This window comes from Anthonomus grandis, chromosome 15 (assembly GCF_022605725.1).
Source record: "Anthonomus grandis grandis chromosome 15, icAntGran1.3, whole genome shotgun sequence".
Taxonomy (NCBI): domain Eukaryota; kingdom Metazoa; phylum Arthropoda; class Insecta; order Coleoptera; family Curculionidae; genus Anthonomus; species Anthonomus grandis.
The window spans coordinates 10,296,504-10,314,308 of NC_065560.1; the positions used below are offsets into that span (position 1 = coordinate 10,296,504).

The 17,805-nt window shown below is 33.2% G+C and overlaps 1 protein-coding gene across 7 annotated transcripts in view; it reads left to right on the forward strand.

Moving 5' to 3' along the window:
• LOC126744838 (long-chain-fatty-acid--CoA ligase 6) overlaps positions 1-17,805 on the forward strand; it is a 95,651-nt gene that overhangs the window by 49,083 nt on the left and 28,763 nt on the right. For 5 of the 7 annotated variants that reach the window (XM_050452391.1, XM_050452394.1, XM_050452393.1 and 2 more), the window contains exon 2: positions 9,749-9,915. In XM_050452391.1, coding sequence (XP_050308348.1) covers positions 9,749-9,915 — 167 coding nt within the window. Of the gene's footprint in view, position 1; positions 151-9,748; positions 9,916-14,985; positions 15,572-17,805 lie in introns of those variants that run through there. The other 2 variants (XM_050452395.1, XM_050452396.1) reach the window with 2 other exon arrangements.

Here is a 17,805-nt window from a genome sequence, read left to right on the forward strand (position 1 = left end):
CATTTTCACCGTCGCACTACATCGCAGAAAAAACTTTAAATCGATAGTAGTTGAACTTATAAATATTCGCACAAAGTAAGGTTAGACGTGCGAAAATATTTAAAGTGGACATTTAAAAATTTTATAGTGCGCCTGATCGTGTCCGGCCTGGTGAGTTTTTACATAATACAGTCTAGTAAATATAGAAAAGTGCGCTTTTGCGTCAATGGGATGTGTTTTGACCTTCTTAACATTTATCATTTTTTATTCATATATATTTTTGGATATATCATATAGTTTAGCACAGGAATAATATCTATAATATTATCAATTTAATTCGATGCTTCTTTCTAATTTTAGTTTGTGTTTACACAGATATAATATTTTTGTTAAATACGATCTTTAAACTGAATATTGTATGACATCGTGACTCATATTTTTTCTTTGTTTAGCCATACCATTCGAATTATAAAATATGAGCTGTAGAACGATAAGCGATCCTAGCTTTTATTTGCCAAAAAAAAAATACACATTACAATAAACGCAATAATTTAATAAAAGAGGCAAAAAGAAGTGAGACTTTAGGAAATATATACAATATAATAATTTAGATAAGAAAAAAAAAACATATCTCTCTATTTAGCTGCGAACTTCATGGCTAAAGGTCGTGATCTCATGGTTACCCATCTTCATCCATATATACCTGCCTAAGGCACTCCTGATGTTTTCTTGAAACAGAACAGCTCAACAGCTGTGAATTTCTTAACTTAGTTGATCCATCTACATGAACTAATACCTTATCTTTTTTTGTCGCATAACTGTCCCAATAGTATGACAATGTAACGGGGTTCCCATCTTTAATAACACTGTCCAGAGTTGAGAATATTCCACGTAGGCAAAGGCCTTATTGAAGTCGAGAAAACTCTCTCGCCTTCTCCATAATCTGTCGTACGTTCATAATTTGTTCTCCGATTATCCGATTACAAACCCTGCTCATCCTTCTGAAACCTGCCACTATAAGAAATTTTTGAGGGTGACTTGCTCTCTTCTGCTTTTAGTATATCCTGTCCTTGTTTAACTTCCCCGATGGAAAGGAGGTGTATTAATCCTCGAGCCTAGGCCTGAATCCACATTGAGACGTAATTACGGATCCGTTGGGACCACGTGATTGCTATCAGCCAATAAGAGACCCAAAAGGTTTCACGTACCTACGTGCAGGAAAACACAGATAGAAATTGGTTAATTCGAACTTCATTCCGTATTTTTGGTCCGTTGTACTATTTTTTTTTTATTGTTATTTTTTAATTTTTACCAATTTTTTTTACTAGCTGTTATTTGGAACACCAAGGTTTCCTAGTATAATGAATGTATATTAAGAGGCAAAAAGATGTGCATCTCCATTATAAGAAAATCGTTTCACAATAACTCCTTGGCAAGGAGTTACGTGTGATGCATACTTGTAATGACTCCTTAGAAAATATATATACTATATAATAATTTAGATAAGAAAAAAAACATAACTCTCTCTTTAGTTGTGAATTTCATGGCTAAATGTTTGAAGCTTCTGGTTCTTCAATTCTTATGATTACCCATCTTCATCCATATATACCTGCGTGAGGCACCCCTGATGTTTTCTTAAAACAGAGCAGCTGTAAATTTCTTAACTTAGTTAATCCATCGACATGAACCGAAGTTTTCTTTTTTTTGCCGCATAACTGTCCCAATAGTATGACAAGATGTAACGGGGTTCCCATGTTTAGTAACACTTTCCATTTGAGAGTTGAGACCATTCCACGCAGGTAAAGGCTTTATTAAAGTGGAGAAAACTCTCTCCTCTTCTCCATAATCGGTCGTACGTTCATAATTTGTTTTCCGCTGTCTTTTCCGGTTACAAACTCTGCTCATCTTTCTGAAATCTGCCACTATAAGAAATTTTTGAGGGCGACTTGCTCTCTTTTGCTTTTAGTTTATCCTGTCCTTGTTTAACTTCCCCGATGGAAAGGAGGTGTATTAATCCCCGAGCCTAAGCCTGAATCCACATTGTTACGTAATTACGGATCCGTTGGGACCACGTGATTGCTATCAGCCAATAAGAGACCCAAAAGGTTTTACGTACCTACGTGAAGGAAAACACGGATAGAAGTTGGTTAATTCGAACTTCAATCCATATTTTTGGTCCGTTGTACTATTTATTTATTATTGTTATTTTTGAATTTGTACCAAATTTTTATTAATTGTTGTTATTGAACACCAAGGTTTCCTAGTATATATGGAGGAGAACCACGGTCTTACCTTCGAGCTTTGCGCCAATGAGGACAATATTTTAACTTTAATGGCCCCTATGGGATCCGAGAACCCCTTTACAATCAAGGCATACAAATAGGTTAAAGCAATTATGGGAGGTCAAAACTGTAAGCACCAAAAACTCGAGTAAAAAATGTAACGTTATTTTACGGATATGCTTGTCTCTAGTGGAAGGGTTAGAAGTCACGGATAGGCTTACGGACGTATGCGTAATTTCGTACCAATGTGGATTTAGCCTAAATCGTTCGTAATTTGAACTTCATTCTGTTTTTTTGCGTCCGTTGTGCTATTTATTTTTTATTGTTATTTTTAAGTATTTACCAAAACATTTTTTTGCTGTAATTTCTAGGTAAGTCCTTTGTTTTGAAACTAATTTTTTTTACTAGTTTTAATTTTGTACCATTCTCTTTATAATGTTAAGTTTGTGTTCGACCCCGGGTTGTACCTATTTTAAATGTGTACTATTTGTTGTGTGTTATATTATTTAATTGTGTACTCTAAATGTGGCTATTGTAACACCAATGTTCCCATGTACATATGACATACAGGGTGTTTCTTAACCTATACGCATAAACTTAAGGGAAAAAGGGAAGTTATTGCTAATGATAATGACTAATAGTGAAAAAAAATTTAAGTAAAATATTTTTTGTTTTAAATGTAATAACTTTATCAGGTGGAATTTTGTTTTCAAATTAAGAAGGAAACAAGTCCGGATGATGTTTATTATGTTGAGTAGTACCTACTTTGCTATCAGTTGATACAGTTGTGGTCGTATTTCGTTTTTCATTAAAATTATGCCGCATAATTTTTCAAATGAGGAACTAATGGACATGTTACTGGCATACGGGGAATCAAGACAAAACAGTGTAGCTGCAGCTAATCTTTATGCACAAGGGTTTCCTCATAGGTATCATCCGTCGCGTGAAGCTTTTTTGCGTGGGTTTAGCGGGGTAGAGAAACTGGAAATTTGCGGCCGAGGCCAGGGCAACATGGTGGAGCCATTAGACCTAGGCGCATTTTAAATCTGGAGAATTTGATTTTAGATATCATCGAAGAGCATCCTAGACATAAGCACTAGAACAATTGCAACGCAATTTGGATTATCATCAGTCACAGTTTGGCGAATTTTAAGGCATGAATTACTGTATCCATTTCACGTCCAAAGGGTACAAGCTTTACTTCCAAGGGATCATGCGCCTCGAGTAAACTTTTGCGAGTCGTTGTTACATCAGCAGCAGTTAAACTCAAACTTTACCAGGAACATTTTAGCTACGGATGAAGCAATTTTCACACGCAATGGTATTTACAATTTTCGCAACACGCATTTTTGGGCAGTTGAAAATCCGCACGCCATTCGCCGAACAAACTTTCAAAAACGATTTTCAGCAAATGTGTGCGCTGGAATTGTAAACGGAATACTTATTGGCCCTTTCGTTTTGGATAATCGTCTAACTGGTGCTCTTTATTTACAATTCTTGCGACAAAATTTGCCGGTACTCCTTGAAGAAGTCCCTCTTCACATTAGGCAGAATTTGTGGTTTCTTCACGAAGGTGCTCCACCACATTTTGCGCTACCAGTGACGGCATTTGGAACGAATGTGCCCCGACCGATGGATAGGCCGAGGTGTTCCAATTGGATGGCCTCCTCGATCACCCGACCTTAATCCGCTTGACTTTTATTTTTGGGGCTACCTAAAATCTCTGGTATATGTAACCGAAGTTGACAATGAACAAGAATTAAGAAATCGGATATTTGCTGCCGCCGAGAAAATTCGACTACAACCTAGATTAGCTGCTGTCTGCAACTCTTGGATTAGGCGTGCTCAATTATGTATTGAAAGTCATGGAAATAACTTCGAACAGTTACTATAATAGTTAAATAAACATTTATTTTGGAGAATTTACCTTTTTTTTTTAATTTTAATTAATAAGTCGTTTATCTCCGTAACTAAAACTATTTTACTAAATTTTTTTTTCACTATTGGTCATTATTTGCCGTCAGCAATAATTTCCCAAGTTTATGCGTATTGGTTAAGAAACACCCTGTATAGAGGAGAAGGAGAAACGGTTTTGCCTTCGAGATAGGTATATGTTTGTGATTCATTGTTAATATTTTATCTTTTTGTCAATTTTTTATTTAATGTCGTTCTAGTATATATTATAGCTTTTATTAGTTACACTTTCTCTTTATTTATTTATTTTGTAGCCTCAACAGGCTATGGCAAAGATTTAAGTCAGGAAATTATATGACGAAATGTTGATTTCATCCATTTATACCAGCAGCCCTCCGTTACGTCGTCTATTTTATCTTCCACGGTTTTGGATTCAATTTTCTTATAATTTCTTTAATGTGTTTAAAGAGGTCTCGCATTTCCTTGGTGTTTTTTTCGATTTCTTGGCTTTTTTTTTCCATGTGGTGATTTTTATCCCGTTTACATAGCCATTGAATTTATCTACATAGTCTTCTATATTCGGTTCTTCGTTTTTGTGTATTTATGTCTGCTTGTCTGAGAGACCTCCTTTCATCTATTATATTCGAAGTTTCGTCGGTCATCCATTTTTGTTTCTTACTTTCGTTTTACTTTATTATATCACTAAACTTGTTCTTTGGTGGATAATAAACACACACACATTTCTTATGGATTTGTCTGTCTTGAGGTATCCCATCTGTTATTCCATGTTTCCTGGTTCTAAGGAGAAAGTGATGTTTTCTATTCTTTTTTGTTCTGACTTTAGCTAGCAGGAGTTTGTAATTACTTCCACATTCTTTTTCAGGGAGAATTTTTACATTATTAACACGCTTGATTTCCATCTAGCGGTTATGAGGAAGAAGTCACTATATCAGCTCCAAACTATCACAACCTTCAAACAAAGAATAAATTGACAAACATCTACAACATTGTTCAAATATGTTTCTTAAAAGTATAATCTAAAAGTTCTTTGATAGATCCTGATAAACTATTCTGTATTTATGAGGCAATAAATAAACGAATGGTGAAAAACTGCTGAATAGTTCAAAAATTAAGATAATGCCTAGTGTTACGATTATATTAAAAAATATCGAAGACTTTGGTTAAATAGAGCAGGTGTCCATCCATTATAATACGATGAATGAAACAAAACTTTGCTATTTGACATAGACAAAAATGATAATTCATTTCGAGAAGAGAGTAATACGATTTCCATGAGGAATACTGAATGAAATACGCATACAAGAATTTTCGAGTTTAAATGGATTTTGATATAGCAACAGTAATTTGTATAATTGCTTTAGTCCTAAATACGCAATAGTTAACTTTCTTGTATCTTTCTAATTTATTGTCAAATATAACGCTCACATTGTTTGGTTTTGAGATTTTAGGTCGAGACGTTTTTTATTTGAGTCAAAAAAACAAAACACATGATTTAGAGGCATTTAGCTTAAGATTATGATTTTCAGCAAATTTGTAAATATTATAGTCCTGACTGAATAGAAAAAAAAGAGTAATCAAAAAGTAATCTACACATGGGAGTCGTCAAATACTGTTAAAACTTAGAATAAGAGCTTAACTCTTAGGACCTCAGTTGATAAGTTTGCTTAGTTTTTCCTTTTAAATAAAAAAAAATATTTCAGACGATCAATGTTTTATCAACATTTCGATCTCTATGAGATCATCGTCAGGATTATATATTGTAGATCGTCTTCGTTTATAATAATAACTGTAATATATATAATACATAAAATTCATAGGTGCTTTAGTCAGTAAAATCAAATTTTGTGAAATTGGGCATCTAGAATTACTGGATTCTCGGCTCTTCAAAAATATTTGCTTTAGTAATGAGTGCACTTTCTATTTAAATAAACACGTAAAAAAACAAAACCGTCGTTACTAAATTGACGAGTATTTATTTTATTACATAAGCAATACCCCCAAAAAGTTAACAAAGTTATTGTATGGGGTAGTAGTACATAGGAAGCTTTATCTATTTAGAACTCCAAATATTTACTCTTTTTAATGCACTAACCCGTCTATTTCTAGTTTTATAATACCAGAAAGCTTTTTATGATCATTGCTTTAGTTTTTTCTAAATTCAGCTAAGGTCTATTTATTTTAAAATATTGATTTATTTTGTGTGTCTTGACTTGTTTAATTACAATATTTAAAGATTTCACTATATGAGTATTATGTCAAAATCTTTGACAAGCTGTCATACTGCAAAAACTCAAGTTAGCAATTTCAAACTTGACAAACTCGTAACTAGAATAAAAAGACCTTAAATAACTTATATCACTTGACTCCCACTCCTATTTAAGATTTTGAGGGTGGTTGAAACCTCCGCCAAGGGGTTGAAAGTATTAAAAAAATTGTTCCTAAATAGTCGATCATTTTTTAAAATTTTAAACTTGCTGGACTGGTTTTGATGGGCCACTCTGTATAATTCTTCTCCTGTAAGCATCCTTTTTACAAACCCAATCATCACGAGTACTTCAATACGTGCTAGCGCTTAAAATTGTACGTTAAGGCCGACATCACAATTTTTACTTGAGACACTGTGTACAAGATTTTTATGGCAAAAAATGCACAAGGAACAATACTAAGCTACAAAGAGAATTGCCTCTAAATGCTTCTTTTAACATGACGTCTAATAAAAATCATACTAAATATTTTTATTACCAGTAATTTACCACCAACCAATGTAATAAAATATTAGTAGCGTAAGAAGAATGAGTGCTTTGTTTCAAGTTTTGATTGACACTTAACATATTGATTCGGTTACGAAAGAAAATATTTCATTAGCATTTGATCAATAAATAAATAAATTACGAGCGAAGTGTTGTTCGAAGAGTTTGGTATATCTGAAACTGATTCCCCTTCCAGTTGATTAGGAGAATTCATATGCATATAGTTTTAGGCCTGAGACGACCCAATTAAAAATGGATCTTAATGGTATTATACAAAAAAGTTTAGAGATCTTGACAAAACAGACTATTTCTTAAATATGCAATGGATTTTTATTTTTAAATTAGTAATATCTGAAATATAAATGCTAGTTATTTTAAATTCTACCAAAATTCTTTGTGAGTTATCACTACAATGATATTATCACTACAAGAATCTTATACTTTATATCACGTATACAGTTTTCCTGATTTTTTGGCTTCGCGATTAAATGCACTAGATCGTGAAACTAAATCTTAGATAGGAAGCGATACAGATTTAAGATCATACTTGGACTTGGAAAATTGGTTATGAAGCCCAAGTTCTGGGAGTTTCTATAGTAATTGTAGTTCATTTGTAGTCTTCATATAGATAGATATGAAAACCTTTATATATATAGAATCTTTAGCGTTTATCTTTGTGAGACTCGTATACATGCATGCTTAAAGCAATAGTTTCTGAAACGTTAAAATTCTCTAAAGTATGTGTACCCCACCCATACAGATCTTTATAAAACAACCTTATTTCACAGTTTGATTTACTCCATGTTATTTACCATTAATATCGGTATTTGATACTTCTTCAAATAATTTTGTATTAAAGTGACGCGTGTTTTAAGGGGGATGAGGACAACTAAGTAACATAAGTCACTTTTTCTTTGTTTATGTTATCGTTTTCACATTATACAATTATTTAAATAAGATCATTAGGAACCTAAAAGGTACAAAGTATTGCTACAAATTATTCAATGTTAACCTTTCTAAAGAGACTTTTTCTGGACCTAAATGGTGAAGAGATATGCGATGGTATATTGTGATTTCTCCAAAGCGTTTGATCGCGTAAATCACAGTACTGTTTTCTACGGTTTTAAATCTTTTTTGTCCTATAGAAAACTGCTTGTTCTATCAATCGGATTTTTATGTAATGTTTATTTATTAGGCTACAGTGTTCTGGCCTTATTTGACAAGCCCAGATAACCAGTACTATCTTTCGACCTTGTAAGTCCGGATAATGTTGTCCTTATCTTGTTGAATAATCGTGAATAAGTCACGGTGTGTGCGATATTGACCCAGATAGCCTTGACATAACATAAGCACATATATATCCAGAATATTGCTAAGACTGTAACCCATCCGTTATCCTAATGTTTTTACGCTGGAGATAAAATACTCATGTACTGCAGAATGCCTTAATAACGGACCGTTGAAAGTTTCCTTATAAGGTATATGACACTAGACAGTTTTTTACACAAATTATCCGCAAGCCCTTATCAGGTCATACCTGGAACAAAGTTTACTTCAAGGTATTTACCAGGAGCTTCATCAGTAACACTAGCATTATGTGCTAAATTAAAGTTTATTCTTTGCGTCTTAAAAGAATTCAGGGAGAACTTGTTAGCCACAAATCAAGACTCTAGCATCTCAGTGTCTGACACTATCCCATCAATAATCATACCTCTCTTATAAGAAAAATAGATCATAGTATCATCAGCAAATAAAATGAACTTTACCCAATTCTACGCATTCACTAAATTATTGATATCGATGGGAAACAGGGTATTACCTAAAACAAAAACATGCCGTGGCTGCCTGGTTGCTGATTTCTGACCACCATATGACACGTCATGTGACCTATCGCTCAAGTATTATTGAATGAGGTAAACCCTATTTGGATATGATAGAATTTTAGTTTCTGCAAATGCCTTTGTCAGATTAAAAAATGTGGCAAAAGTATTACACTCATAACTCTCAAGAATATGATTGTTGCTGATAATTGATGGATAAATTATAATATTTTTTTTACAATTTTTATGTTCAAGCCTGAGGAGCATCAACAATGCTTCTGAGATCATTAAATCTGGTAGTTTTAAAGGAGACATAGAGATCTTCCCTAAAAGTGTGTACTAGATAATCAGAGAAATATCAAGATTAGATAATAATTAAATCCAAAGTTCCAAATTTCAAAGTTTAATTAATAAATAAAATGAATAAATGATAATTCCAAAGTTCCCAATGCTGAAGCTACCTAGAAGCCATCTAACCTATTGAAGGATTATTTAATTAATAGTTTAAAATCTGTATATAAATGATTAGTACCCTTAAATGTTTATGTCTATGTACTATTAATATAGCTTATACATAAACTGTACCATATGGATTACCTATAATTGAAGCACATCTTTTAAAAAAAATATATGTTTACTAGTTTTAGAATATACCTTTATTTACAAATACGATGTATCCATAATAAGCATATTTTAAATTTCACTTATTGACACTCATTACTGGTCTATCAGAATCATTAACAATAATCTATACATTTACAAAATTATCTCTTGTGCAGCTTTACTGACAGTACATTAACGTTATCTAAAATGAAAATATTATTGTTTAACCTCTAATCTGGTGCTATGCTAATAAATTTTGGACTTTGCTACATCGGAACTAATTAGAGGAACCCATATATTAAATAATTACATTTTTGTGTTTTCATTTAGCAGTAGTATGATTGCGGTAGTCAAGACATGAATAATTTATATTTTTCAGTGGATGACATGGACCAATATCTACAATATATAGGGGGCGGTGCAGGTGCTTTGGCCCTCACGGGGGTTGCGGCAGCTTCAGCTCTTTATTTGGTTAGCAGACCCACACCCCAAAGACCCTTATTTCCTTTGGACGCCCAGTGTATATTGGAATCAGAAGAACCTGAGGTAAATAAATTAGATATTAGTGTTGTTACAATAAATATTTCCCTCTTGTGTCAAAAATCCAACAAGAATTGCACTCCAATTATCAAAAATTAACAGCGGTAAATGCACTGCAGAGATCGTAAATAGCATTGCAAGTTTATATTGCTAACGAAACGTGAAGGTGGTTTTTTATCATTACCAATTGTGAAAAAATCTTCTTTCGTTTAAATGCACTTGACTGTCAATAATTGTCAATCAGTATATCTAACTTGTAACGTAGATTCTTTTATTTTTTGTAAACCCCAATTAGCAATTTTTCGACGTGACAACGTTGAAAAATTGCAACGCAACGTTGCATTGTTACGTTGTCTTAACCGTACAGACAACCCCGTTTTACACCAATTTGAAAGATATTTTTTTGGTTGTCTCAACGTTACGCAGTGACTACCCGTTAACTTTCTAAACGCTTTTGCGCTTAGAAACGTTTTTAGAGTTACTGATTTTTGGACAGTTGGGCGCCATAACGACAAAAACTAATTAGTTTTTTAACAATGAGCTAATAGATAACTCTTCTTCTTCTTCTTAGTCATATCTTCATTTCTGAAGAGTTGTGACGTCATGTCTATGAACACTGATGGGTCGATTGTCTCCACTGTTGTCGATCTTCTGCTGCTCTTATATTTGTCTGCAAGGCTTGCCCTGTAATTTCTTTAATTTGGTCTATCCACCGTGATGGGGATCTTCCTCTTGATCTTTGCCCTGCACGATAAGTTTTTCTAGATTGTCTTGGTCTCTGCTGGTGATGTGTCCGAAGTAACCCAGAATGCGGCGTCGGCAGCTGGAGGACAATCGATCGGTGATTCCTAATTCGTTTAATATCGACACATTGGTCCGGTGTGCAATCCAGGGTATGCGAAGCATCCTCCGCCAGCACCACATTTCAAAAGCATATATTCGGTGCCTGTCGCTCGACTTTATTGTCCAGGATTCGGAACCAAACGAAAATATCGAAAACACTAGGGTGTTTACCAGGGCTCTTTTCGTGTTTCTGGTTATGGATCTGTCTTTCCATATCTTGGATAAGTTTGACATTGCTGTCCTCGCTAATGCTATCCGCCTTCTTATTTCTGTTTCACACCCTCTCTTGCTGTTTATTAGGGACCCTAAGTAGATGAATTCATCTACTACTTCAATTCGGGATTCATATGGAATTTCTATTCCATTCTCCATTTGAATATTGTCATCAGAACTATTCCCGGGTAAAACAGTATCGAGTTCCATGATTATTTAATGTTTAAAACGAATAAAACGGTGCATAAAACAACTGTTTATACTACTGAAATATTATATACACCATAACCAATAAACGTATATGGGAATCCCAAACGCAGTTAACTGTCGCTCCAGTATAAACGCACGTTGCCGGATTTTTTTGTAATTCATTAACGAAAGCTGTTGCCGAATGCAAAATAAATATGATGATATGATGATTATATAATATTTTAGTTGAAATTAATTTGAAAATTAGATGTTCATTTAGAGTTTTTGAAGTTTAGTTGGTATTTTGATAAACTCGTTTTGAAAATTAGAAGCTCATTTAGATTTTTTGTAAGCTTTGTGTATTTTTTGGTGCCTGCTTTTGTTGGCAGATTAAAAATATAATGATGCCTTAAGTTTTGTTCACCGATAAATTTATTTGATATACAGAAATATAAAAGTGGCCATGTTAGTTAAAATAGTTACCGCATTTTGTGGTACATCCATAATATTTGATGCTCATTTAAAAATTTCCCATGTTCATTTAGCCACTCGTTAAATCCGCTATTGCCATGCATGTTGCTACTTTGGAAACCAGATGAAATTAAAGAGATGTCAGTTTTCTACAATATTCTAGACTCTCGGTCCTTATGATCACAATTATTAGACCACATTGACCAAATTAACACTGATAATTAAATTAAACATGTTACAAGTGTGTATTCTCTTTATTTGATTTGATATGTCTATGTTCTGAATTGTTAATTTGTTTGATTTAAGATATTCTACTTTGCATAGGCTCTTCTTTTAATATATGTGTTTTTCTGGTAAGTTTGAAAAATATTTTGGCATATTGTTGTAAGTTACTAATGTAAAAAATTTGTGTTGGGTATTTTTTTGTAATATTAGCAAATATGCCCGTTAAATTAATAAATACATAGAGTAAATTCGTTGTAAATCCTAACCTATAAAAATTATTTTTAACGCATTTCACTTATAAACATGAATGATTTATGATTAATAAAATTACTGAAGGATGATTGTTAATGATCACCAAAACCATTTGGCAATTTTCCAGAGCGATATTATTTCGAAGCTTTTAAGGTACACTTATGACAATATTTTTAACCGACTAAAATTACTTTTTTTATTACTCAGGTGTAATCGATTTATTTAATGCATTTTGTAGCTGGGCAGGTTGACAAGGAAAACGTAAAATAGCGCAGGTTTATATATTTTATGGCTTCATACAATCAGGTGACAATTTCCTGTAATAGTCTTATAGTCAAATCTTGTTAAGGCGCAATAATAAAATTGACAATCGTGCATGACATAGAACTTTACGACCATTTTATGTTCTAAGATATCTTAGGGAATTATGTATATCAGTGATGTGAACATTGCTGAACGATTTTATTCGAGCATGTCAATTGTCACATGTATCCGCGTTCTTGCTTTCTTTATGTGAATGGGTGATTAATAATTAGCACGTTTTTGTCAAACTACTGATAAAATTGAGAAAACATCTTGTCGAACTTGCATTGTCTTATTTATTTAATGTAACACGACGTTTCGGTTGGTATCTCCAACCGTTATCAAGTGTAAACTCGTTATCAAGTATAACGGTTGGAGATACTTACCAACCGAAACGTCGTGTTACATTAAATAAATAAGACAATGCAAGTTCGACAAGATGTTTTCACTGTACCATTGTCTACCACCTTCAAAAACATACTGATAAAACTGTTATCAAAAAATGAAAAATTTTTAGTAAATCTATTGTTTTAATAACAGTTTCGCCATTTGATGAATAAGTTGTGAAGACTAATTTCGCCTTGTTCAACGCTCGGGGACAATAGTAATCTGTGGTAATAAATATTTGAATTCTGAATAAGAAAAAAAAATAAAATTAATATTTTAGTTATCTTGAAAACGGTTAATCACATAAAATTTTGCAGCTTTGTATGATTTGATACGCTCTTTAAATATGCACTATAAAAAATGAGGGTTGCTAGGAAAAAATAATAACGTCATATCTTATTTTGGGCCACATTGTATAACTTTGTTTTCAACAAAAAAGAGCGCAACTAAAAATACTACTATATGGTGCCTAGGATTTTTTTGAGGAAAAAAAAGTATATGAACTACTGAATTTATTCCACGTTGCAGACTTTGCATGAATAGTTTCCGATTTTTGTCGTGGTAAATTTGAAAAAAAAACACTCATCTAAGTTTCCCTAATCAATATATACGAAATTCGCTTTTATATGAAATTATTTGGAATGAAAGGCTCTTTCTTTGCCCACAATCCTTTTTAAATATATTTCATAAAATAATTGCACAAAAAATATTGCAACCCTATTGCAACCCTGTCATATAATTTAAATATCAGATCTTCTAAACAAAAGTTCTATAATAGCATCTGAAAAATTGGATCTTTTTAATTTTTCTGCAATTTTTCTATATAGTCATACCTCAAGGCATTTTAATATACCGCGTAATCAGCCACTTTTGTCAAATAAAGCAATTAAAACTTGACCAAATAATCTTGAGCAAACTGGATCGACGTTTCAAAAAAGAGGTGGTAGTGAACATTGAAAGTATTCGTCAAGCAATGTTACGAAGTCCACACAGATCAACAGATCCGGGAATAAACACTACTTTATGCTCAAAAAGTGGCAGTATGGAGTGCGGTTTTGGCAAATAGAATCATAGACAGACAAATATAATCAGTTGGCCACCTCGATCCCCCGACTTATGTGTCTGCGATTTTTTTTGTGGGGATACCTAAATACAAAGGTGTTTGCATCAGATCCACCCAGGACAATCCTAGCCCTTGAACAACAGATTCCTAACGAGATTGCAGTAATACTTTTGACTTCCCATTTATGTACGATAAAATAACATTAAAAAATATTTCTTTAAAAATAACATTATTTACGAATTCGTTTGACTGTTTAACTGTCGGGCTCTTGGCCTTGCCAGCTTAGGCCTACTCTCTTGAACTTCCCGGGAGCTTCCTTTCGAATATGAATCAATAGAAAGATCGAATAGCAGCCTGTCAGATCATATGTTGTTGCTTCCTATTTTAAGAGCATCTAGGGTCTGGAGAAAGTCTTCCTGCATTTTACCTACAATCTTCACTGGCGTAAGCGTAATGCAGATTCTTAAAGCATCAACCACATTTTTTCCACTATGTTCACTGTTCCACAAGACTTTTTCCCTCTGTTAAGTTTGAAATAAGTGTATTAATCAATTAAAAAGACAAAGGACACAAACAATATATGGCATAGTGTAAATAGCTGCCTAAGCCCTTGGCCGTGTAGCCAAATTAGAGTAAAAGAATGTTGGAACTAGACCTGTTAACAAACGTGTCCGATTTTCGCACACAAATCGCCCTTGACTTTAATATTAGATTGAAGGTGACAAAAACTAAATAGTTATTTTATTTTTAGGACTTCCTGGCACCAATTTAATATGTTCAATCTGTATATTTAATCATTATAAAATAACACTAAAGTTAATTAATCTGGTAAAAGATTAATAAGGGACTTAAGCTGTATAAATATTATGACATACGGAGTAATCCAGATCGAATGATAAAAGACAAATATTTGTTATTATAGGATTTTAGCCATAACAACATTTCTTACGAATTACCTGTTGATTTCTAACAAACGCTTTTATTTCGCTCGACTAAAATAACAGCCACTTTATGAGCAGTGAGTTTATACAAAAATAATTTTCGAGTTTTACACTCCAACTTTTATATTTATAGAGGGAGAGGTGGGTCGCATCGAGGCCGATTATTATTCGAAAATCCCCAGACTATTCCGCGTGGTTGTCCGGGTCTTAGCCAGTGTTGTGTGACATTTTTTTCAAGTTCTCGGTCGTCGAGATCAACGTTTTTCAAAGATTCATTTTTTTTAAATGAAAGCCTTTTGACATCTGACAAACATAACGATTAACTTTATTTATTAGGAACAGAATCAACACGCAATTTATTATCATCTAAAAACAAATTACACAATCGGATGTCTAAATTCAATTAGGAAAACAACCCACTGTGCCAACATACTTTTAAACTCAATAGTTTTTACGCAACCCCGGAGTGTTTTAATAACTGCTCAGTTAAAGACTGTTAAGTAAATCATAAAGTGAATATTTATTAAACAGAAGTAATATTAAATCAAAATTTGGAAACTTATATAAACAAAGAGCTTATGTGATTTTTGAACTATAGCCAAATGTTCCGCATCATTGACTCGTTCTGTGAATCATTGTAGTGGTGCTACTTGGGGGCAATGGAGCTAGTTTTGTGAATAAACTTTAGTGAAAAACAATGAGTTGTTGTAAAAGTGTGCCTCCCATTAGTATTCCACTAAATTTAAACAATCAATCGGACACCTATAACTGGCAAGTAAGTCTTATAATTGGCAAGTAAAACTGCTTGTGTTAATGACCAGCAAAATAAAAATGTAAATTTATATGGTCTATGAACTTTGTAGTGTTTTCAATATTTCGCTAAATAATTTCAATAAAAAGCATTATTAGATTAAGTAATAGTGTCAAAAATATCCGATTCTTGGACGTGCGCCAGAGACAAGTCACGGGCCAATTATCAAATAAAATGTAATAAAACTGTAAAATGTCACTATTTAATGCTTGTGATGCATTTATTATGTTAAGAACAAGAAGTAGGCCAGTAAATAAAAATTAAATCTATTTAAAAAAAATAACGTTTATTTTTGACTTGTGAGGCCTAACTCATCTATTATCCTAATATTTATTAGAGTTGCAAATGCTATTACTTAGTTATTGTTTTCAATATACTTTTGATCTAAAAATGTCTTTTTAATGACCAATGGATTTGCATGAATTTTGAAATAAATATATTCTTACGGTTTCTTCTGTACTCTCGTTAACTTGAAATGATTGAAGAAGAGCGCATGTTGATATGAATTATATGAGAAACCACTTTATTATAATTCCACACTGTTTTATTTAGCCTACATTTCAGACTCCCCTAATTTTTTTATTATAAAAAGTTTGAAGGACAACCATTCCTTTCTCCTTTTCCATTAGTGCGTTTTTTTTTGGTGCAAATGTTGTTATGCCACTCTTTGGTTCGATATACCTTCAATTTCTCCTAGTAGGACTCCAAATTGTCTGTGCAACACACAAATCCCTTCTAGGGTAAGTCAGGGAGAGATGGTCAGTTTTTTAAAAATCTTAACGGATCGACATAAAATTTAAAGCTGAAACACAGAAAAGGTCATCAAGAAGTCTATCAATCAATATGCGATTAGTTTATGGTACATTAAACTGGTAAATTAAGTTACTTAGTTATTTTAACTATTCCAGAAAAATATATGTGAATTGGCCATCTATCCCTTATTGTACGGGTGAGATAGCCAGGTCGTATTTTTGCTGATAGGGAGAAATGGCCAGTTTATTTTTTTCCATTTATCTTGACTTTTCTTTACTTATCATAAAAGAATTCAGAAAAATAGACAAATACTCAATAATAGATAGTACTTATATATTGTTAGATTGTAAAACAAATTTTATTTTTCAGAAAAAACTCAATAAAACTTCTGGTAAATGGAAATATAAAATAAAAAAATTCTAAAAACTAAAAAGCGTCCGATCTTAGTTCCTACTTATTAAACATATTGCCACATTTCATACACATGTTTGAGAAACTGGTACACTGACACGAAACGCACTGTATCCAATCGTCCTTCCTTTTAGTTGCAAAGTAGTTTTCCAGACATTCAACGCATTCATTTTCGTCGAAATTGACTTCTTCGCCATCGCTTTTTAAAACCATCTCACCTTCTGACTCCGAACTCGAACTGAATCTATTTGATTTTTGTGGAATCTTACGTGATAATTGTTTCTTTTGGCTTATTTCCTTGGGTTGTGCATTTTTTCTTCGTTTCAAACATCTTTCTCTAACAGCATTAATATTTTCCGTTTTAGTCAAAACAGCTCCTAGATTTTTTGAAGCTCTTTTAACCTTTTCTGGTAAAGTTGGAACCGGAGAAATTTGTTCCAAAAGTGTACCAGGGGTAACATCTGTTTTGGACGTGCTTGGTATCGGTGAGGTTTCCTCGCGTGTCTGCTGAGAAGTTGTTGAAAGTTCGGTAATTAATTGTCCTTTCTTGGCTATTTTAATATCTGCTTGAGCACTTGTAGGTGGTTGCGGTTCACACGCCAACGGCTGAATATTATTGCATGTCGATTTTTGTGAATTTTCTCCAATGAGATCTGAAACTGAAAAGGCATGGTCCGGTATTGGAGAAGGGTTAAATGGGTAAATTCCACAAGATTTAAATCCTGAGACCGCATTCGATACTGTGCACGCTCTTCCCCAACTTTCTGAAAGTATTTGTCCAAATTGTAGTCTGGTTAATTTTCTTCCAGGGTTAGCACGAACCCACTGGTGACAAGCATTATAAAAATGTGATTTTAATGATTTAGATACTGCCCTATCTAGCGGTTCCAAGTAATGCGTTGTGTGACTTGGATGACACAACAACATTAGATGATTATCTCGGGCTACTTCGAGCAATTCCACTGAAGTGCAGTGCGAAGCGTGACCATCCAAGATCAGCAAGACTTTACCAGCCTGCTTTCGTGGTATAAAAT